We start from the raw sequence: 23,335 nt of genomic DNA on the forward strand, positions 1-23,335 counted from the left end.
GATATTCTTACCATTAATGAGTGAACTTCGGACGGGGCCTGTATGATACAGATGGAAGCACATAAATATTGCATAAGTTCTGTTTAGTGCTCAAGCATAGCAACACATTTCCTTTAATAGCCTGACTAAAAGTTTTCTGTTCTGTGGATGAATTGAGTAAATCTGCTTTCTGGCTAACATGAGTTTTTCCTAAATTTCCAAATGCTTTAATTTGACCAACTGTATAAATAAATTTGTTCCAATTTAATTGAAATGTAAATTTGTAAGATGTAGTCACATTCCAGTTCAAGTTAGCTGGACCCAAATGGGGACTGGATTTCAAAGAAGATAAGAAAAGATAAATAAATGACTGTTTCAACTCACTGAAACTTGACGTCTTTTCTATTAAATTTAAATCTATAATATAAAATGTTCCTGTAATTTTCAGCCTAAGCTATATATATGAAATCATATACAGTATATTTGTACTGAAATTGAATCATTTACGCATCTAGTACAGCACCATAGAGAGTTCATAGGTCATTCATTAACAGACTATTGCAGACAGACACATGTAAAGCAGAAATCTCCTGGATGTTCACTGTCTGACATTTTCTGGCTCCAGATAGCATCGCTTTGCCACAAGATGGCATTGTTGTCCCAATGGTTTCAATTTAGCATGATTGTTGCAAATGATGGAGGAGTAAAATGTCGTTCTCAAATGCATTTCTTTATTTATCATGTGTCAAAAAAAAGAAATAATTACTCATAGTACCAACACCATGACAAGGTTTCAGATTGAGAAAAAAAACAGAAAACTGTAGCCCTTTTTAATTCTGAAACACACACACAAACTGATGGAAACTCGTGCTACACACAGTTGCTTTCTCATATCTCTGCTACATAATTCTCTCTTTTTTTGTACTATTACAAAAAAATACAACCATCTGGCCCTGCTGAAGGATTAGCACTACATTTGGAGGAAATCATGAGCTTGTGCTCTCGCATGCTGCTGAAAAATGATCACATTCATCCACTCCACTGCTCACTGTAGAGTCAGGAAACTATGTAGTACAAAAAAAAATAAATGAACACGAGATCACATTTTTACATCAGTGCAATTAAACCCTGACCTGTTGGATTTTACCAACAAATGCATGCAAGATGATCCCTCTGTGAGTCATTTTTATATACAAATTAGTCAGATGTGTTCCCAAAGTACCTACCTTGGCCTAGTCAAAAGAAATAAAATAGTTGCACACAACATTACCATTTTGATGCTATTCAGATAGTGATGTTAAAGCTTTATGAATGATCTTTTTGCATCCTTGATGGTACATTTTATATGAGCCTCTGAGCTCTGTTTCTGTACTTTTATATGATGCACGAGTGCATTACACATGGATTACATTGGCATTTTCAATATTATGTGTTGGTGTGTTGTCGGTGGGGGGCATCGCTGCAGGGTTTTATTGCTCCATTCTAATCCAAGGCTTCAACATCTGGCTGCGTCTGTCCTACACCTGTCTGAATGTCACTTATCAAACCTGCCTTCCTATGTGTTGCCCTGGCTTGCTCTCTTTTTCAGACACATGCTTACACTTTAACACCTACCATGGTGGGGATGCCAACATCCACTGAAGTCCAGCAGTCTGGTCCCCACAAATCTGTCAGGGCTCACAATTAAAGTACATTAAGCACACACGCATAAACACTAACAACCACATTGCTAGTACAGGTTCTTATTTTAGGCTCCTGCATGTCCCCAGATCCCTGGTTTTAATGTACTCTGCAGAAACAGAGTCTGACGGAGGGCAGAAGGTAGTTTAAAGCCCTACAGTTTCTCATAATAAGAGACTGCAGTAAATTTTGCTTACCTTAAAACACCCACGGTGGGGACAAAGAACCTTTACCCTAGGCCCAGTCTTTAACAAGGGCAGGGAAGGAATGAATAATGCCGGCTAATTCCTCGTATCTTAAGTAAAAAACTATCTTATCGCATTTGTCTATGTACATTTTAGGATAACCTTTCCAGAAGAGTTAATTTATTTCAGCAGTTCAATTAAAACAGTGAAATGCATATTATATGGATTCAATACGCACATAATGATATATTTAAAGCATTTATTTAAGTTAATTTGGATGATTATAGCTTAAATTAACTAAAAATCCAAACCTTTGTTTCTTTGGAAATTGGAGTCTTACAGAACACCAATAAAAAGAGTTTTTTAATACAGAAATGTGTTGTTATGGTCATGACTGTACAGTTGTACAGCAATCATACAGTCATTGTCACCAAGAAGAGTAAGCCATAAAAGAGAGAAAGCCATGAAAAGTGGTATCCAAAGAAGCTGGTTGTTCACAGATGATTGTATCTAAGCATTTAATGGAAAGTTGAGTGGTAGGAAAAAGTGTGTCCAAAAACGTGCACAAGCAACAGGAATAACTGCAGCCTTGAAAAGATTATGAAGTGATGCCCCTTCTGGGGTTCAGGAAAGATTCACAAGACACAACCTGCAGTAGGAGTCAGTGTTTCAACAGCTACTACTCACAGGCATATCCAGGACATGGGCTATGACTCTTGCATCATGTGTCAAAAAAAGAAAGACACATTCAGCCACTCCTGTCAGAAGCATTTTGCCTGGACTAAGGAGAAAAAAGAACCGGACGGTTGCTCACTGGTCCTTTAAAAAGTAATCTTTTTAGATGATGGCAGATTTCGCATCTCATTTGGAAATCAAGGTCCCACAGCCTGGAGGAAGAGTGGAGAGGAACAGAATCCAAGTCGCTTGAGGTCCAATGTGAACTTTCCTCGATCAATGATAATTTGGGGAGCCACATCATCTACTGGTGCTGGTCCACTGTGTTTTCTCAAGTCCAAAGTCTGAATATTAGAGCACTTCATGCTTTTCTCTTCTGACAAGCTTCATGAAGATGCTGATTTAAATTTTTGAGCAGAACTTGGCAACAGGCTCACACTTCTAAAAGTACCAATACCTTCTTAAAAGACCATGGACTATTGTCAACAGGTAGATAAAATACATGGAGCCAACAATGCACAAAAGCTGAAGGTCGCTATTGAAGCAAACTGGATCTTCTTAACACCTCGGCAGAACCACAGGCTGATCAAGTCCATGCCACACTGCATCGATGCAGCAATTCATGTAAAAGGAGCCTCTACCAAGAATTGAATGTACATACTGTACAGCACAGGACATACTTTTTAGTAGACTTACATTTCTGTATTAAAATATTTTTATCAGTCTTTTGTAATATTCACATTTTCTGAAAAACTTAATTGTGTGTTTCCATTAACAGTAATCCATAATAATCAAAATAAACTGAAATAAATGAATGAAAAATATCACTCTTTGTGTAATGAATCTTTATATTATCTGAGTTTCCCTTTTTGAATTAAATCACTGAAGCAAATACATTTATGATTAATATTCAGTGACATACACCTGTATTATTTTCTCTATGTTTGTCATTTTATGTTGTGGATCATTGGCCTTTAATCCACAAGTAATCCTAGTCACATCTGAACTTGTGCCTTTTCACCTTCCTGAATATGATAAATCCAAAAGGAAGACTCAATAGTATTGCTGCCTCTCTGGTTTTGAGTCTTACAGGAACAGCTTCCATGCTGTCAGGCCCAGTTAGAGACCTGATGTATGTGACGAGTTACATTTGGTGGCCCAGCCTGAAACGCTAAGCTTTCAAGCTGCAGAAATATAACTGTGTTGGATTTCAAGTTGCTGTTGCTTCTATCTGCTTCCTCCTTTCTACACAGTGGACAGAATTAGACTAGGAAGTGGTTGGATGAGCATGTGTGGAATTTTTGAGTCTTTTACAGCGCAAAGAGTTAAATAAACCTCATTATGAAAATTAGCTCAGTTAAGCAGGAGGCCACAGGGTATTTTTCCAGCCATTACGATAAAGAGTCCTTTTCTCCAAGGTCTGCTCCACCCCAGACATGAGAAGGGGTGGAGGAAGCTTTCGAGGGTCACATGACAGTGCACCGATTTCTCTGTAGCGCCCCCTGCAGACGGATGGAGGTGTGGTTCTGGCGCATGCCCCGTGCCACAGCGATGCCTAGCAGCTCCTTGAAGAGCAGGACCACATGCCAGTTAAACTTGGCAGAGCACTCCACGTAGCCACATTTCCAGGTCTTCTTCACCAGGACTGACACGGCCCTGCGGGGCATGAAGCGCTGCCTTTGCAGATCTCGTTTGTTACCCACCACCAGGATTGGCACCTCGCTGCTGCTGCCTTCCCTGAAGGAAAATGTGAAGTGGAAAGAAAAGGAGGGGTTGGTTTCAAAACGCACATCTATCAGCTTGGTGTTTGTCAAAGTGGTTGTCACTGTGTAGTGAGTGTGTGTTTGCGCGTCTTCTGAGGTGTGTGGGGGCAGAGAGGAGGATTACTGCTCACACAGGCTCGAGGGGCCTCCCTTTGCAGTAGATTTACAGTGTTACTGAGCATGAAAACGTATGGCAAGCAAAGACATACATTTGGGCCACAAGATACAGTTCCGTTAAGAAGTTTACATCCACTCATTATCAGCATGGGTGTCATGTAAATTTTGGACCTTAAGAGGTATTTTTTTCAGGGTGAAAGCATTATACAACATAAAGCTTCAATGACTTTTAAAGGCAAGAAGTAGGCTCACCAGTTTGAACTTATTGTGGATCTTTTTTTATCAACACATAGGCAAAGTTATACGTAAAGGTTTACTTAGAGGTCCTGGGATAAATTTGACTAACACTTTTGTTATCAGAAATGGTGCAGTCAATTTAAATTTGTGTTTTTCTGGCAGGTTTAGGGTTAGGGTTAGGGTAACCCTGTTTTTCTGGCACAGACCAGGCTTTAAGGCGTAGTCTAAAACCTTTTTGGTTTGTGTTCCGGCTCTTTGTCTTGTTGGAACACCCAGTTGTATATAAATTCAATCATTTGGCCCAAACTGTTACCTTTAGATGAAAGGGAGAAGGGAATTGGTTGAGGTGTTCAAAAACTCAAACCTTCGATAAGCTGAATGCTGCTGAAAGTGAATCCAGTTTTGCATCTTTATGGACTGAAAGGATTTTTTTCTATTGTTTATTTTTTTATTCATTTTTTATCTTTTATTAATTTATTAGTTTTTAACGTTTATTTTATGAATTTGTTTAACTTTTTTTTGTGGAATGAAAGGATGCCGAACAAAAAAAAGTTCCTGCTCCAAAACTGACAGAAAAGCTGCAGCTATAGTCCACATATCCAAAGGTTTTCTGGAGAAAAACAAATGTATGGTCATGTGAGAAAGAGTTGGAGCTTTTTAGCAAAAACGAGAAGGAGAATGACTGAGGTGGTCAAGGTAAGGCTTTTAAACCTGAGAACACTGCACCAAATGTCAATCACGGTGATTGCACCATCATACTGGGGGCTGTTTCATTGCCACTGATACCACTGAATTTCACAAAGTAGGTGCATAATGTAGAAGGAAAACAGCCTTCTTGGTGTTGTGCTTTCATTTAGACAAAGTTGGGTGTTCCAGCAGTACAAAGATCCTAAACACAAATCAAAGCTGCTTCTGGAATGGATTTAACAGGCTAACATTAACCTCCTCAAATGGCCCTGACCTCAACCATAATGGAAATATATAGACAGTAAATAAATGCTGGGTCCATACCCAGAGAAAAAAGGATTCTATAATTTCTAAAGAGAACAGTGGTCAAATACCCAGCCAGAATCATGCCACAAACTTATTGATGGCAACAAAAAGAAAATAAAAAACAAAAAACCGTTTCTCTGGCTTCATGTTGTACACTTCTAAACCCAATCCTAAAACCATTAAGGAAAACAAGTATTTGCATTTTGTGCTGGTCGATCATAACCAGGCTGTTTGTTGAACTTCAAAATCAAACAAGAACAAAAAGGAGCACCAGACATATAAAAATAGAGTAGGCAATTTCAAAGCATTATCCTTAAAAACTCAAAATCTGGTTAAGGTTAAATCTGTTTTTCATCTGTTATTTCCTGTCTGGCATCCACAATGTCATTAACCCCATGGTGGCAACGGTAAGGTAAGGTAAGTTTATTTATATAGTGCTTTTCAGCAACGAGACACTCAAAGTGCTGTACATACAATTACAATACAATCACAAAGAAAATAAACACAGATACAGACGCAGAAAAAACAAATCAAATGATGAAATCAAACAACAGAAGTAATAAAAAAAATAAAGAGAATAGAATGATGGATGAGAAAATGAAAGGAAAATTGGACTGAAAACGCAACCAATTATGCTTAGATGGCACAGTCAAAGGCCACCCTAAACAAATACGTTTTTAATCTTGATTTAAAGCAACTTAGGGTGCTTTTACAGTTTTCTGGGAGTCTATTCCAAATTAGTGGAGCATAAGAACTAAAAGCTGCTTCTTCATGTTTGGTTCTGGTTCTGTGTGTGCAGAGTAGATTTGAGTGAGATGACCTGGGAGGTCTGGGTGGTTGATACACTGACAACAAGTCGGCAATGTATTTTGGTGCTAAGCCATTCAGTGATTTATAGACTAACAGAAGTATTTTAAAGTCTATTCTCTGAGCTACAAGGAGCCAGTGTAAAGACTTTAGAACCGGGGTGATGTGCTCCACTTTCTTAGTTCTAGTGAGGACGAAAAGGCTTTCTGTCTTTCATCAAGACAGTACTGTTAAGATACACAAGCAAGACCTCTGGCAGCAACCCTCCTTTCCTGCTGGGCTTTGATGTGGTATGACAGTAATTACACATTTTGAAAAAACCTGTTGGACCCTAAAAAAATTCCCGGCACTGAGGCGGAGGATCTGATAGGTGTTCATGAAGACACATGCAAACCCTCGAACCAAATGAAACCCTTATGGACACTGACAACAATTCAATAACCACGAGACAGCACCTGCAAGAGAAGAGCTTATAGAACAAAAAAACGCTTTAAAATCTACATCTCCTTCAATGCTATAAACATGCCTGTTTGGAAAGCACCAACGATAAGAAAGGTAAGGGAAAGGTTTACCCTCTGATGAGAAAAAAATTTAATTTGGACAGTCCTGATGGCTTTCAATGTTACTGGCATTGCAAGAAGATCCCTTCCACACAGCCCTGCAGCACAGAGGAGGAGGCCACATCATAATCTAGAGGGATTGTCCTTCAATGAACTTCTGGTTATGAAGAAGTGTAGAGAAAGGGTCCCTCTTTTGGAGCAACATTGCCACCATCACTCCTGAAAACATCTGTATCAAGCATGTCTGCATGCTGAGGAAAAGCCTGCATGAGTTTAAATTCACTTCTCAGTAAAATGCCTGCTATATTTATTTTACTTATGCTCCTGTTTCACGTTTTTTGCATTTTTAAGTTAATCTTGCTACAATCCAGAAGCGCCAAATACAAATACTTGTAATCTTTTCTCCCGTCTTAAGAATTGGATCAGGGGCATATTATACAGGGGTTGGATAATGAAACTGAAACACCTGGTTTTAGACCACAATAATTTATTAGTATGGTGTAGGGCCTCCTTTTTCAGCCAATACAGCGTCGATTCGTCTTGGGAATGACATATACAAGTCCTGCACAGTGGTCAGAGGGATTTTAAGCCATTCTTCTTGCAGGATAGTGTCCAGGTCACTACGTGATACTGGTGGAGGAAAACGTTTCCTGACTCGCTCCTCCAAAACACCCCAAAGTGGCTCAATAATATTTAGATCTGGTGACTGTGCAGGCCATGGGAGATGTTCAACTTCACTTTCATGTTAGTCAAACCAATCTTTCACCAGTCTTGCTGTGTGTATTGGTGCATTGTCATCCTGATACAGGGCACCGCCTTCAGGATACAATGTTTGAACCATTGGATGCACATGGTCCTCAAGAATGGTTCGGTAGTCCTTGGCAGCCCATCTAGTACAAATATTGGGCCAACGGAATGCCATGATATGGCAGCCCAAACCATCACTGATCCACCCCCATGCTTCACTCTGGGCATGCAACAGTCTGGGTGGTACGCTTCTTTGGGGCTTCTCCACACCGTAACTCTCCCGGATGTGGGGAAAACAGTAAAGGTGGACTCATCAGAGAACAATACATGTTTCACATTGTCCACAGCCCAAGATTTGCGCTCCTTGCACCATTGAAACCGACGTTTGGCATTGGCATGAGTGACCAAAGGTTTGGCTATAGCAGCCCAGCCGTGTATATTGACCGTGTGGAGCTCCCGACGGACAGTTCTGGTAGAAACAGGAGAGTTGAGGTGCACATTTAATTCTGCCGTGATTTGGGCAGCCGTGGTTTTATGTTTTTTGATACAATCCGGGTTAGCACCTGAACATCCCTTTCAGACAGCTTCCTCTTGCGTCCACAGTTAATCCTGTTGGATGTGGTTCGTCCTTCTTGGTGGTATGCTGACATTACCCTGGATACCGTGGCTCTTGATACATCACAAAGACTTGCTGTCTTGGTCACAGATGCGCCAGCAAGACGTGCACCAACAATTTGTCCTCTTTTGAACTCTGGTATGTCACCCATAATGTTGTGTGCATTTCAATATTTTGAGCAAAACTGTGCTCTTACCCTGCTAATTGAACCTTCACACTCTGTTCTTACTGGTGCAATGTGCAATCAATGACGACTGGCTACCAGGCTGCTACAATTTAGCCATGAAACCTCCCATACTAAAATGACAGGTGTTTCAGTTTCATTGTCCAACCCCTGTAAGTCCACCATGCAAACAAAAAACAATTCGAATAAATCATTAAAAACCCCAAATTAATGTCACTCATGCTAAAGATTAGTGTATGTAAACCTCCGACTGGAGCTGGATGTACAGTACCAAATAAATTTATGTTAGATCTCAGGTTAAAACATTTTCAATAACATCTGATTGGTGGTTTAAGAATAATTTGGGTCCTTAAATTAAGAAATCTCCATTTTTCTTAATTTGAACAAATGAAACTTTTTGTACAATAAAATCATTTGCAATGCTCTCAGATAAAACTATATGTCTTATTTTAATAAGACATATAAAGGATTTTATAAAGGATTTGGAGCACTGAAAATATGTGAAGTAGAGTTAAATCCACTGGGAGCTGTTAAATCAGATAATACATCTTCTGCTAAAATGACAGCGGAGATAAGGCAGAGGTAAAAACCCATGAAAGCTGATGCATTATTAATTTATCTTTTCATCTATCAATGAATATCAATGAATAAAGATTTTTTTTACAGAATCTCAGTCTCTGACAAAGATTTGCATACCTGTGTATATTTCCACCTCTGCTTTCACAGACTGATAGCTTGATGGCGAGCATTACATAAAGACAGATCCACAGTTCATCCTTCAAGCTCTGAGGCAGTGCTCAGTAATCTCAGATAAACCAAGAATCTCATTGCAAATCAGTGATTTCTCAGAGGGACAGAAACAATCTATGTGAAAGTGTTTGGATTCATGTCTTTTTGAAAACCGTGTGGAAAAGGACCCATTGCCATCAGAAGCTTCAATAAACTAAAGGAAGACTTCATTCCAGGAGGCTGCAGAAACAGGAAAGAAAAATCGAGGTTATTCCGGTTTTCAGCAGATTTCTGTCAAACCAGATCATTTCAACATTTTGTTCTCTTGGAGCTGCCAACTACAGGGAGAAAAACCCTCTAACCCTCCATTATTCATGATCTCCACACAGGGTTGCTCCCCGCTTGGCGTTTTACGAGTCTCCTTCATTCTGACATCAAATCTGCGTTGTGTGACTACACATCTTTCCTGCTTGGGATTCCTGTTGCGTTCACCTATCCCGTTGCTGATAATGGGTTTCTGTCTCCGGCTATAAACAGTGAGGGGGGATGGACTGTGTGGTGGCAGCTTGGTCATGTACAACACAGCAAACAAATGAAGTCCCTCTCTATATGGAAATATATTCAGGTGTGCCAGTATTGTGGATAACAAAGCAGGTTTTTCACTGATCCTTGATGTTCAACCCTTTAGCCTCATGTGGATCCAAAGCCATTCAGGAGACTTCATATCTGTATTTTATCACCTTGGTTTTCACCCTTGTACTCTTGATGTCAAATAAGAGCATAAATAATATGCCCCAAAAAATCTTTGAATTGCTGGTGATGCCCTATAATCCTCATGTAGTAGCGCTGTATCAAATGTCATAGACTTCAAGGAGGAAGGTGCTAAATTAAAAGATACCACAGAAAGAGTATCTGTCACAACAGTTAAATTAAAAAGCTTTGTGGCTGGTCTCTAAATAACCAAGCAGCTTCATATAAGAGACGAGCAATGAAGGTAAAAGGTTGCACATCAGAGGTTTGATTTTCAGGAACAGAAGAGGGGGGAATATGTGAGCGTACCTGTTCTCCACTATCTGCTGTTTGATCATTTTGACGTATTCAAAGCTCTCCACACAACAGATATCGTACACCAGGATGTAAGCGTTGGCGTTGCGGACGCCTCTGCAACGCAGGTCCAGCCATTCCTGAATGACACAGAGAAAAACAAAAAAATGTGCTCACAAATTATTTCTTCGAGAAAGGGAAAGATTACATTGTGGATTTATATATATATTAGAATGAAAATGTGTACACGTTATTTTGTCAACTAGCTGACACTTTTGTAAACAGTCTTCAAAGATTTCCTTCCAGGACACCATGTAAAGCATCCCCACAACCTGATGCTGCCACCATGGCTGTGGAGTATTTATGACAACTGGGCATCTTAAGAGTTTCTTCTTGCTACTCTTCCATAAAGGGCAGAAGAGACCACAAGACTTTTAGCTGCTTTTATTAACGTTCTACTGGCAGTTTAGGTGGGCAGTCAGGTCTTGGTAAGTTTGCAGCTGTGCAATACCCTTTCTCTTCTCAGGAGATGGTGTCAGCAATGCTTCCATAGATATACAAAGCTAAGAATGCTGTTTGTTAACCTAATCCTGTGTTAAACTTCTCAGTGCATCTCTTGTCTTGTCATCTACTGTCTGCTGTTTCCCTTGGTTATTTACCAAATATGTTCTGAAGACAATTGGTTGCGAAGGATTTTATTTAATTAAATGGGGACTGAACATAAATCCACACCATTCTTTTCAGATATTTCTTGGTGAAAAAATTTGAAAACTACGTTTCATTTTCCTTTCACTTCACAATCATGCAGTACCTTAGGAACTTCACAGGGCTTTTGCTGAGGGACATCATTTTTAAAGCTTAAAGTTGAAGATCCGAACAGGCTGATCTTTGAAATCTATCAGAAAAATCTTGAAATGGTTCGGAAAGCTTCCTTATTGGCTTTGTAAAAACAGAACATTATTGTTGTTATAGCTCGAAGCACCTCTCAGAGAATATGGTTCACATATTTACAGACCAGAGTAATTCCAGTGGGCAGCTAACTGAACAGCATGTATTCCATGTTCCTGCAATTTTCCAAAGGCGCTTTGGCTCTTTATCACACTTTGCATGCCTCTGCTGCACAGCGAATTAATTCCTAGAGCTGAAAAGACTCTCAGAGCTTCTCTTTCCTGAAATAAAGTCATTTGGTGATTACCCAGAAGACAACACCGCTCAGTCTCTTAGCTACACACATTCAAGAACGATGACTGAGGTTAGACAAAACCAATCACTCAGAGTCTGTCAGTGGAAGAAAAAACAATCACTAGATCAAGCTTTGTTGCTCGTGGTACATTCAGCTTTGTAAAAAAGGCCTGAGAGTATGTTGAGAAGACTGATCAAGGGATGAGCAAGACAGGGAGTCACCATCACTTCTGGTGTTTTTGCTCATTGCTGTAACAGCAGCTTTGCTCTCTGAGACTGTCGTGGGCTCAGATGAAACACACATATTTAATTTGGTTTATCTGGCTATAGATACAGTGGGAGCTGTGCAGGAGATCATCCAAAGAGGGGAGTCTTTGACCATTTCTCTTTGCAAAATCTTTCTAGATCTGTCCAGAGTCCTGGCTGCCCTCATATGCTCTACTCTTTAGCTCACTACACGTTTCCTACAGGATTTAAGTCTAGGGGCTGAGATGTCTATGGAAGAAATGTTTTGGATTTTTTTTTTTGAATCATTAACCTGTTGAAAGATCCAATGATGACTGATTTGAATGATGATCAGTTTTGTCGTGGAGGCATTTAAATGTTTATATAAAATCTCCTGGTATACAAGTAACTGTGCGCAGGAGTCCCTGAAATTGGCCCACAGAATCACATGTCATCCACCATACATAATAGTGGGCATGAGATGCTTTTTCCACTTACATCGTTCACTTTGGTTAAGGCCACACCAACCTGGAGAGTTTGTTGAGTCTTACAGGTCCTAAGCACATGGGCCAGTTAAAGCCCCAGTAGAGTTAAGCAAACTCCACATATTTAACATTTTGCTTTTTCTGGCATGTAAATTGCACCTGGTCACTTTGTCATGCCGCTTTTTGCTGCAGTTCTCTAACACTGAGAGTTAGAGATTTTCTTTTATCCGCCTTATAATCCCGCTGCGTGTGATGGAATAATTAATACGGATGCTCATCCAGTACTGTGAGCAGTCACTGAAAGAAATGGCCTATATCATATTCATACAGTGGAGTTTCCTTACAGTTTCTATCAAGAGGTTCATAGGAACTTGGATCAGTTTTATAAAATGTATACTTTAAATAAAATATGCACTTCAAACACATTTAGTTGAAAAGGATCATTCAACTAGTAATTTTGTTAAAATTATTGCTTAACACTGGATTTCTTTCTCCACTGCACAAATGTAATCAAAATGAGGGTTTTTTTTCTCATCTTTTTAATGTGAGATGCTAAAAAACATACTGCAATAAAATGTATATACTTTAAAGGTTTTAAGCATTTTTACCAGGAGTGGCAATAAGTCTAGAGGCAATGTTCAAAAGTTGAGAAAGAGTGCAGCTCCAATATAATCTGCTGCAGTCATATGAGCTGATATTCAGGCAGAACCAACTAGAATATTCATAGATTTGCCTTTACCAACCTAGATGAATCAGCAGAATTCAGACCAAACCCATTTAAGGCGTCTGAGTATTGAAATCTAAAAATATATTTGTATCTTGGATAATTAAAGATAGCTTTCAAAGGGTTTAATTAATGCCTGGACAGAGTTTCCTGTTTGTTAGCAAGAGATACGCATGATCACAGTCTGCTGAAGTTCTTCATGTGGCAAATTGCTGTCTTAATTTTTAAACATGCTCAGATTAATGGTTTTAATGGTTTCTGACCGATGCACATGAATCGGGCTCAGAGGATTCGGCCTCTTTTTGCTGGATAACATTGGCTTTTAATATAATATAAGATAAAACATATCCAAATGCAGACTGTTTGACAATATTTTAAATGTTAAGCTGACAAGTTCTACGTTTGTGGCACTAAAACACAACTTGATTTGAATTTTATTGATTGTGCTTAATGTATTTTTGCTCTTTCACACAATAAGTTTAATCTAAAAAGGAAAAATGTCATCACACATAAAAATGTCCTTTTTAAGCCAGCACGCTGTTCGTCCCACATATACAGCTGATAATTTATGACAGCGGAAGATAAGGGAAAAAGGCGTTAATCAGCATGGTGATGTTACTGATAATGTCAGTATGTAGATGAAAATGAATTTGCCTTCACTGGGCCTGGAAGAAGGTATTTATGGGTTTGTGTCAACAGGAAGAAACAGTCTCACATGAGTGGGAAGATAATGAGGCTGATGAGGCGACTACTGCAGTGAAAGAAGATGATGAAAAAAACAGGTGTAAGCTATAACGATTTCTCATACAAGCCATCTTGCAACATTTTAACAACTTACTCAGGGCCGGCCCTAGATAAAAGCAGGCTTTGCTGCTGCTAACAGGCCCCCTTCTGGCTAAAAAAACTCAAGATCTGTTAAATATAATCATTTAAAGCTAACTTAATAATCGATGCTGCTTGTGTTTGAGTTTCACTCACTCTGTATAATTCATTTTAAACAATTTAGCAAGTAATAGATTTTTTCAGGGTTGCTTGTGAACAAAAACCTTGAATTTGGTCCTGCTGTCTCAACTCCAGTTTTGTTCCTGTTTTTGTACTGATGTCAGAGTTAAAATTCATCCTGCTGGTCAGTTTGGTGTTCCTAAGGAGGCATGTTGCTAAATATTTCACTTTATAATGTTGAACATGTGTTTAGCATAGCTGCTGTTGGGAAATCAATTTTTAGAAGACTGAAGAGCTGAACAAATGAATAGTATCCACGTATTACATAGAGATTCTTTGTTTTCCTGTTAATTTCCTGCTGAACTGGTCAGCTGAATTTTATAGGTTAGTCAAAATGAACCCCTGAGTTCAGCCAAAATAAAGCATTGTTCTCACTTGAGAATCCAACAAAGAGTTCATAACTTTTAGGTAAATAAGCCTTCATGACTTTATATCAGAATTGATTTTTTTCCCTCTTGAATCTTTAGCAAACTGGTAGATCCTGATAGATCTTCGATGTTGATTCTTTCAAAAAGTTAGAATCCTAATAAAATATAAACAACGCTTCACTTCTTCTAATGAGCGGTTTGTTAAACATTCTGGAAAATTCAAGAACTCTTCTTCAGATGAGACACTAGTTGAGTTCTGGTTGCTATTGCCTTTGAAAGTAGCTGGTACAGCTTATTATTTTGAGGAAGATGCTATATTAGCTAAACTAAGAGCTTGTTTGGCTAAAATATGAAATCCAGCAAGACCGGCTGAAGTGGGCAGCAGAGCAAGAAGTCTTTGTAATTGAAAGGGCAAAATTAGGAGAAGCCACCAAAATAATCTGCTGTAACATAAGTATAATTCTTTTTTTGCCTCATTAGCTGATCATTAAATAATTTGTGTTAAATGTAAAAATCATCACAAATGGGTGACATAAGAGGGAAGTCAGTGCTGTGGTGGCCGATGGGCTGAACAAGATATGGGCCACCAAATGAATTTCTGCCTTTGGCATCATGCAACCTTTGGTCGGCTCAGAGGTTGCAGATATTTGAGCCCTACTGTATCTTTATTACAGTCTAAAGCAATTTAGATCCAAGTTGTGATGTATTTCTAAGGTAAACAAGGCATATTTCCTGCCCTTAGCAACACATGTCATCACTGCTCACGGTTAATTGAAGCAGCTGAAGATATGAGATGCACACGGCGGCTTTCAGTTGCAGCCTCACATCTCGTGGCCTAAAAATAGGCCTCATCTGATATCTCTGTCATCCAAATCCTGGTTTTAAATGCGGAGACGGGGCTTGAAAGAGCAACACGACTTCTGCAAAGCCAAGCAAGAGACCCGGAAAGAGCAAGTAAACAAAAAAAAAGGCACTGGAGCAGTGTATACTGCTGATGAGCAAGAATCAACGAATCAAAAGAATTCAAAATGTGTGTGTGTGCGAGTGTGTATGTGTGTGTGTATGTGTGTGCGTGTGTGTGTGTGTGTGTGTGTGTGTGTGTGTGAGAGAGAGAGAGAGAGAGAGAGAGAGTTGTGCATGCTTGCAGGATGTGAGAGTGCAGCCGTAGGACCCTGAAAGTAAAGTGTGGTGCCACTATCTGCATCCTTCAATCGGCCTTCTTAACAGTGCAGAAAAAGAGCATCTCATCCCTCGCTCCTCAAGACCCAACAGAGCATGTCTCCCTGACAACAGCGGGCCCTGGTCGGTTTCCAGCATGCAAAGATAAAAGCTGTCGCTGAGTATTACAATGGGTGCAGAAGAGGAGGCGGCTGTTAGTGGTATGTGCGTTTGAGATGGATAATGCTAGAGCCCAGGAGCACCAGGTGTAACGTGGTGGGAAAAGGCTGACAAGCAATTAAAGATGTGTCATGCAAAGGCCACACCACCTGGCTTGCAGATAAAATCTATTACAGGCCTCACAGGTGAAATTTCAATAAATCAATGATGACCTATAGCAGCAAAATCATTAAAGACATTAGGATATATCACTCTTCAGTGTGTTCCTCTTTTGAGACACAGGGAAATAATTTTGCGGAGTTTCTACAGTGCTGTGTTACAGAAAGTGGAAGTGATCTTGGATCTGTTTGTAAAATCTTGACTTTCTGGTTTAGTGTCTCCCTCTCGTTCAGATTGAAACTGCTGTAATAGAAGAGTTTGAAAGGATTTGTGTGAACTCTTTTGCACACGGAGCTGCTGTCAGGATTGTAAACCTGGGATCAGCCTGGCTTTGTCCAAAGCTTATGTAATCCACTTATCTTCAGGCTCATTCATGTACATGTTATACATCTGTTTTTTAGCACATGGTTTATACAAAGAGAGATATGAAACTTTTTTATTTGTTTTACAGAAGGTTTCATACAAATCTAATCCAAAATTCCTGCTCAGCGCTGAGAGTAATGACAAGTGATCCTGGTCTTTTTGTTTATCGCTCAATAAGGAGAGAAAAGGTGCTTTTTTTTATGAATTAGTAATTATCATGCTCATTGTTTTAATATAATAAAAGTATCTGATTTTGTGGTATATGAAGAGTTCAACTGATTGTAAGGCGCTTTACACAAGTATTCACAACCCTTCACATTTTCTTATGTTACCACCAAAAACTGCATAGGATTTTATTGGGATTTTATGTAATAGAGAAACACTATGTAGTGCATAAATATCAAGTACAAAGATCATTTACAAATAAAAATGTGGCATGTACTTTTATTCAGCCCTTTTAACTGCGATATCCCTAAATAAGCTAATTGAATTTAAATTCAAAATAAAGAAAGCTGTTATGTGAAGGCCACAGGGGTTTGTTAGAAAACCTTAAAGACGAGCAGAAGACCAAGGAAGAGAGCCGAAAGGCCAGAGATAAAGTTCTGGAGAAGTTTAGAGAGGGATGGGTTATAAGACAACATCCTAGGCTCATTAGGATCAATTTTCAGTTCAATATCCTTAAATGAAAAGAGTTTGGCACAACTGTAAGCCTAAGATTATTCCCATTCAACAAAACCAGGGACCTGTAACCTGCGGCTCTGGAGCTGCAAGTAGCAATTTGGACCTTCCTCAATGGCTCTGAATAACTTGGGCTCAAATGATAAGGAACCAAACTGAAAGTAGCAGTAATACGTTTTTAGATCTACTTTTCTAAGTTGGAAACTATGTGCTTTTTTTTTACATCTTCTAAAACATCCCACAGACGTATCCATCTCCTGTTTGCAAAGATTTATGTTTCTCTTTATTTTGAAAACATTAAAGTAAAAATACAATAGTGGATCTTAAAAATTATGCATTTCCTAAAGAGGATATTTATCAAAAGTGATAAGTTGTAACATTTAACATTGTAACATGTTAACATTTGCAGCTCTAAACAAATTTTATTTTGCTGCACTAAGGGCATAAATGGCTCTTTGTAAAGGTTGCACCTAAACAGACAGACTGGGCCAGAAGAAACGGTAATTATCAAGCACCCAAGAGTGGGATGGAAACTCTGGAGGAGCTGCAGAGATTCCCACCTCAAGTGGGAAAATCACAGGACAGAAGTTAGTCATGCACTACGCAAATCTTGCCTTTAAGGAAGACTGTCAATAAGAAAGCCTTTGTTGAACAAAATGACTGAAAAGTCCTGTTTTGAGTTTACCACAAGCCATGTAGAATAACCATGCAAAGAGAGAATTTTTTTAATTTCCTGGTCTTTATCCAGAACAATATGTGTGGTGGAAAACTAATGCATCATGATGGTGGCAGCTGTGGGGATGCCTTTCTTCATCAGAGACAGGAGAGCGATCAGAGTTGATGGGAAGATGGATGGAGCTAAATTAGGACAAAATCCTGAAAGAAAACCTGCTAGAGGCTGAAAAAGACTTAAAACTGAAATACTTAAAAAGCAATGTTCACAGAAGCTTTCCATCCAATCTGACTGAGATTGAGCTTTTGGGCAAAGAGGAATGGGTAAACATTTTGGTCTAGATGAGAGAGAAACTGGTAGAGAGAGGGTGTTGGATTCTGAATACTGTAGTGCACATTTTGGCATAACTTGTTAAAATAAACTTGAATGATTGCAAGCCGAATGCACTAAAACTGAGGGAGAACATATGAAGACCAATGACAAAATAAAATTAAAAAACAGAACAAAAGCAGAAAGACAGCAAAGCTAGCAAAATGGGAGACAAAAGAAATACGTAAAAGGCATAATTCATGTTTAAGGTTTCTAGAACTACTGTTCTTTTTGCTTGTTCTGGATTTGTTATTTTTTCTTTCCAGCGTCACATCCAAGCAACACAGAGGAAATTGATTTCTTCCAGGTGCGTCTTGATCCTATTGTTTCAGGAAAATCAGATTGACCCTCTGGTCATGTCCTTTTTTTTTTTGCAGGCTCTTTTTTTTTATATAAATAAACAATTTATATAATGGGGCAAATTCTGGAAAGATGCTTATGGACTGCTGCTCAACGTGGAGTTCTGACTCACCTGCAAAAACCCAGAGAAACTTGGATAAAAACAGAAACTTGTTCTGGTAGAAACACAATCACATTGCTCTGTCTTTGGGATGCATAGCAGCATGCAAATGAAAGCATGAATTGTTGCATATTAAACTTTGCAGCTATATTTTGCTGAGCTTTTTCACATGCAAAGAGTTATGGAAACACTGGACAAAGACTATCTTGAAAAACTTTTGCATCCTCTTAGCTTTTAGATGACTTGTGAATCTCTTCACAGATGGGCATTTTTTCCAACTGCATCAACAAAAGTCCCAATGACACAATGTGTTACATAAAATAGCTCTAATTTCTGCGCAGTTAACACAGCAAGCATTTAGAGAGATAACTGAGAAACTGTCCAGAGAGGAGCAGCGGAGGGAGAGGAAGCATCTTCAGTGGGTGGAAGTCATGGAGATACATTATGGCACAAAGAAAAAAACAATAAAAGAACAAGACAAGAACAATCATGCTGAATGCTTCATCAAGCTTAAATCCATATGTCACCACATCCTATTGCGATACTGTGACAGCTGCTCTCTAAAGGCTATACTATCAGCAGCAAACAGACATTCTACGAAGCAAACGAATCATTAAGTTATCTCAGTAAAATAACAGAAATCCAAGATAAGCAAGCATGAAGGTCTGGTTGAAACTGGGTCACAAGTAGCCATTTGAATATAATCTAAGATGATGAGAAACTGCCAGGCTGCATCAGCATGGAGGCGTACTGACTCACTGTATCCTCCAGCTTATTCATCACAACTTTCAGATAACAGATTACTCCTCGCTAGGTCACTGTTACTCCAATAGTGTCCATTAAGCTCTTTGGAAACTGTCTAATTGACTGCAGCCACTCAGACCTCTATTGGTGGTCTATTCCCTGCAGTATTGTAACTGGGAACGCTGCTTTAATTCAATTCGCTGCACGCAGCAAGTAAATTTCAATCACTGTTCATTGTGCTGCTCAGAATACCCACTGCCCTGACTCTGGTTACACATCTCAGCTGATGGGGACAATACAGAGCGGTGCAGTGACTCAGACATGCCTGTGAACAGAGGACATTAACATACTGAGGACAAGTGGGACACAACAGGAGCAGAGTGCAGACTCCACAGGTCTGTTCCTCTGCAAATAAGGTACTACCAGTCTGCCTGATAAAAATGTGGTGGCAGCATTCAGTCAATGATCTTCTCCACTAGCAGGCTCCCTCTCACTGCACCACTGGTTAGTAAGAATATACACAACACTCTGATGGTGGCACTGTGTGCTAAAATCTTGTTGATGTGACTCACCCTTTGGGGACATACAGTCCTACAGTTTAAACTCATGAGACTCATCTTGTCTTATTCCTGCTTCCTGTTCACAACAAACCTTCTTGTTCTCTTCTTGTTGGTGGCAAGAAATGCTGCAGACCTCTTATTACCTTTCGATAAAACATTAGGTCTGGAAGAAAAGCTGTAATTCTGACAGGTAGATGGCTCCAGCCCCTTTGCCGGTCTGCATGCCACAAGCCACCCGTTTCTTGACTCCCACCCTGTCAGGTAACCACGGCTTTTTATGCAGGAACTATCAGTGAAACTTGAGGTGAGAAAAAAAGAGGACATTTTCCGCAGCAGTAATTGACAGGTGGGTGTGTTGACCTGGGTGATTTTCTCTGATGAAAGTCATCACAGACAAGAGTCAAACACACGCTGCAAACAACGCAGATGAGATGTGATGTTTGGTGCTTGCTTAAGACACACTAAATTGGCTATTAGAGTGACTTAATGATAGGTCCACAACATACAGCTCAAAGGGTCACTCAGTTATTATTTAGTTATGCAAGATCACCTCTACGGTAGCTGGTGTCAATTTGTGTTCAACGTCCTTTACTCTGAGACTTTTAAATAAAATCCAGAGCAACCCACCTAATTAATAAGCAAAATCCACTTGTGTGTATTTTAATCTCAGTATAAATCCAGCTGCTCTGGGAAGGCCTTAGAGGTTTGTTAGAGAACATTAGAGGGCAAACTGCATTATGAAGGAATGCAGGTCCGATATAAAATTGTGGAGATGTTTAAAGTGGTATTAGGTTATGCAACAATCTTCCAAGCGCTAAACATGATAAGGCCACCCACCTAAACTGATAAGTAGGACAAAGACAGGAGAAATCAGAGAGACAATAAAGAGGTTCATGGTAACTCTGGAGGAGCTGCAGAGATCTACAGGTGGAAGAATATGTTTATCAGTTGTGCACTCCAGATATTTGGCCCTAATGGAAGAGTGGCAAGAATATGGCCATTGTTGAAAGAAAGCTATAAGAAGTCTCTTTTGCAGTTTGCCACAAATCATGTAGTGGACATAGCAAATGTGGAAGAAGGTGCTCTGACCAGAAGAAACCTTTATTTAAGTTTTTAGCCTCTGTGGGAAACCATTGTGGAAAACCAAAACTTTACATCTCCCTGAACACACCATCCCCACCCCAAGACAAGATGATCGCGGCATCATCAAGTTTATGTTCACAGATGCTATAAATCCAGTCTGACTGAGCTAGAGCCAATTGGAAGAAAAATTAGTAATTTCACTTTCTAGATGTACAAAGCTGGTTGAGACAGAGCTCAAAGCTCTGCAGCTGTAACCGCAGAAAAGGGGGTTCTACATAATCTTAAGTCAGGTGGGCTGTATACGAATGCACACAACGTTTTTTGGAAAACATACATGATTTCTTTTACTCATAAGAATTATGCACCATTTTTTCTAGGTCTATTAAATAAAAATCCCAGTAAAACAAATTGAAGTTTGTGGTTGTAATGTGAGAGAATGTGAAATCATTCAAGAGGTATAAAAACCTTTGCAAGGCACTGTATATAATGAAAATAACAAAGCAATATTTAACGGTTATTTAATGTCCAACTTTGACACATAAGGCAGGTTTCTCTCTAAGCTTTCTGAATTCCTCCAAATTCCCTCTTTGTGTTTCCACACTGAAGGAACGGCAGCACAAAGACGGGATTTGGGACTTGGGGGATTGTTGCTCAGAAATTGGGGAAAAAAAAAGTCCAGTAAAGCACATTCAAGTTATTAAAGCTTTACAATCTCTGTTCTGAATGTTTATTTACTAAGGCATCCCTGGAATGGTTGCAACAACATCTGAGTGATTGGCAACAGAAAAGAGGACAAAACAGCATTAAGTTTCTTTAATATATCTAAGGAACAAAGCATACAACGATCCTGAGAGCTTTCTCTCGCCAGAGTCCTTCATTCAAGGTGTCTTCTACTAATCAAGTGCAGCAGATGACCTCTGGCAGTGGATGAAAGGCCAAGCTGCTCTGTCTTCGCACAAAGAGTTTAAGCAGATGCAGCAGCAGCATCATGTAATCAGCTCATCTGACTCTGAGCTCTGCATAGTCAAGTTAGAAATTTACTGAAGACATCTCATGATTGATTAAAAAATTTATTATTTCCTGATGAGGGGGTGTAGTTTACAAAATGATGCTCCAAGGTTTAAAACAGTCTCCATAGCAACTAGTAAAGACATCTGATGTTGAAAGAGGGATAAATAAGGTTCCTGTTTGGTTTTCTGGTTGCAGCTGCAGGGGGATGCTGATTAGTTAAACGAAATATGGGTTAAAAAACAGAAAACATATGTGTCTGTGTGAGGTTAAAGTAGAATAATTTTAATGTTAACCATCTGCTTAAAGTAACCACATTACCTGACTGGCGCTTGCTGGGAAGGAGGAGATTGGCGGGACGTCCAAAATCTTTAACTCATACATGTTCCCGTTCAGAATGACCGAGGGTCTGAATACATATCTGGTCCTGGTCGGCGTGTACGCCTCCGAGAAATCGTTATAGATGAATTGGCGGATTATAGAAGTTTTGCCCACTCCGGGAGCACCGATCACTGCGATACTCAGCGTCTCCACCATTCCTGGAGCCCGGGTTCAGCACCATGGACAGCGACAGCGGCAGATGCGTACCGTCCAGTAAACACAGCTGGATGCCCTGCAGCTGCAGCCTCTAAATCACCCTAGGTGGCCTCAGCAGCAAGCGACAAGACCGGTAAATCGTCCAAAGCGAGGAAACTTCATCTCCCAGCTGAGAGAGACAGGAGATTGTCACAAATAGAGGCTCAAGCATGATCGCGTAAAAGGTAGGAAAGGGGTCTTCATCGCCTCTGAGAGAGAAACTCTTGTTTTTTTCAGGAGACATCCCCGGAGAGGAGGCAGAAAAGTCCGTCCTTGCTGTCTCCACTTGGACATAATCTCATCCACGCTCTGCTCCGACCTTGCCTAGACGCGCAGGAGCTCTCCGCGTCTTCATTGGTTGCCTCCACTGCGCCTCTCGCTCATTTTCCCAGCGCTGCACCACCGCCAGCGCTCCTCCATGACAGCGGGGGGGAGGAATGGAAGGCGCACAGCCGCAGGGACTCGTAAACAGGCTCGCCACGTGTTGTACAATAGCGTTAACCACGGTGTCTTCTTGATTTTTGCTGCACAAGGAGGAAAGAAAACGAAACCTCACAAGCAACAGAGGTGCGTCTGCTGTAAAGGCATCTAGAGTGCGATCAGGAACGCTGTGCGTCTGCTGTTAGAGAGAGGAGCTCCCTCTCTCTCTCTCTCTATCATCACTAATATCCCCTGCACTGCTCATCCAATAGGATCAGGTCGTGCGCAAAACGCGTGTGAAAGCTTGGTGTTCCCATAACGCCGCGGAATCAATGGTAAAGAGTGAGGTCACAAACATCCAGCACCGTACATCAGCACAGTGCGGGGGTCATGCAGGCTGAGCATCACATCTCTGAGGTGAGTTATTAGCTGCTGGATGGGGTCTAGAGGTAGGGCTTGGTCAATGTGTGGCATCAATCACAGTTTGCAGAAAGCTCCGATCAGTGGAGCAGTTTGAGGACGAAACATCACATGTATCTTAGAGTCCCTGGAGATGAGCTTCTGACATCAGGGAACTTTACACTCTTAAGGTTTCAGTCATT

At 40.0% G+C, this 23,335-nt stretch overlaps 1 protein-coding gene across 1 annotated transcript; it reads right to left on the minus strand.

The window, feature by feature from the left end:
* Window positions 1-690: 690 nt before the first annotated feature.
* Window positions 691-22,951, minus strand: rasl10a (RAS-like, family 10, member A). The gene is made up of 3 exons (XM_047380932.1): window positions 22,059-22,951; window positions 10,332-10,456; window positions 691-4,256 (listed from the first exon to the last, which is right to left on the minus strand). Exons 1-3 carry the CDS (start codon window positions 22,272-22,274, stop codon window positions 3,986-3,988), a joined length of 612 nt encoding a protein of 203 aa, XP_047236888.1. The 5' UTR covers window positions 22,275-22,951; the 3' UTR covers window positions 691-3,985.
* Window positions 22,952-23,335: the final 384 nt, after the last annotated feature.

The sequence above is a fragment of the Girardinichthys multiradiatus genome, chromosome 12 (assembly GCF_021462225.1).
Source record: "Girardinichthys multiradiatus isolate DD_20200921_A chromosome 12, DD_fGirMul_XY1, whole genome shotgun sequence".
Classification (NCBI taxonomy): Eukaryota; Metazoa; Chordata; class Actinopteri; order Cyprinodontiformes; family Goodeidae; genus Girardinichthys; species Girardinichthys multiradiatus.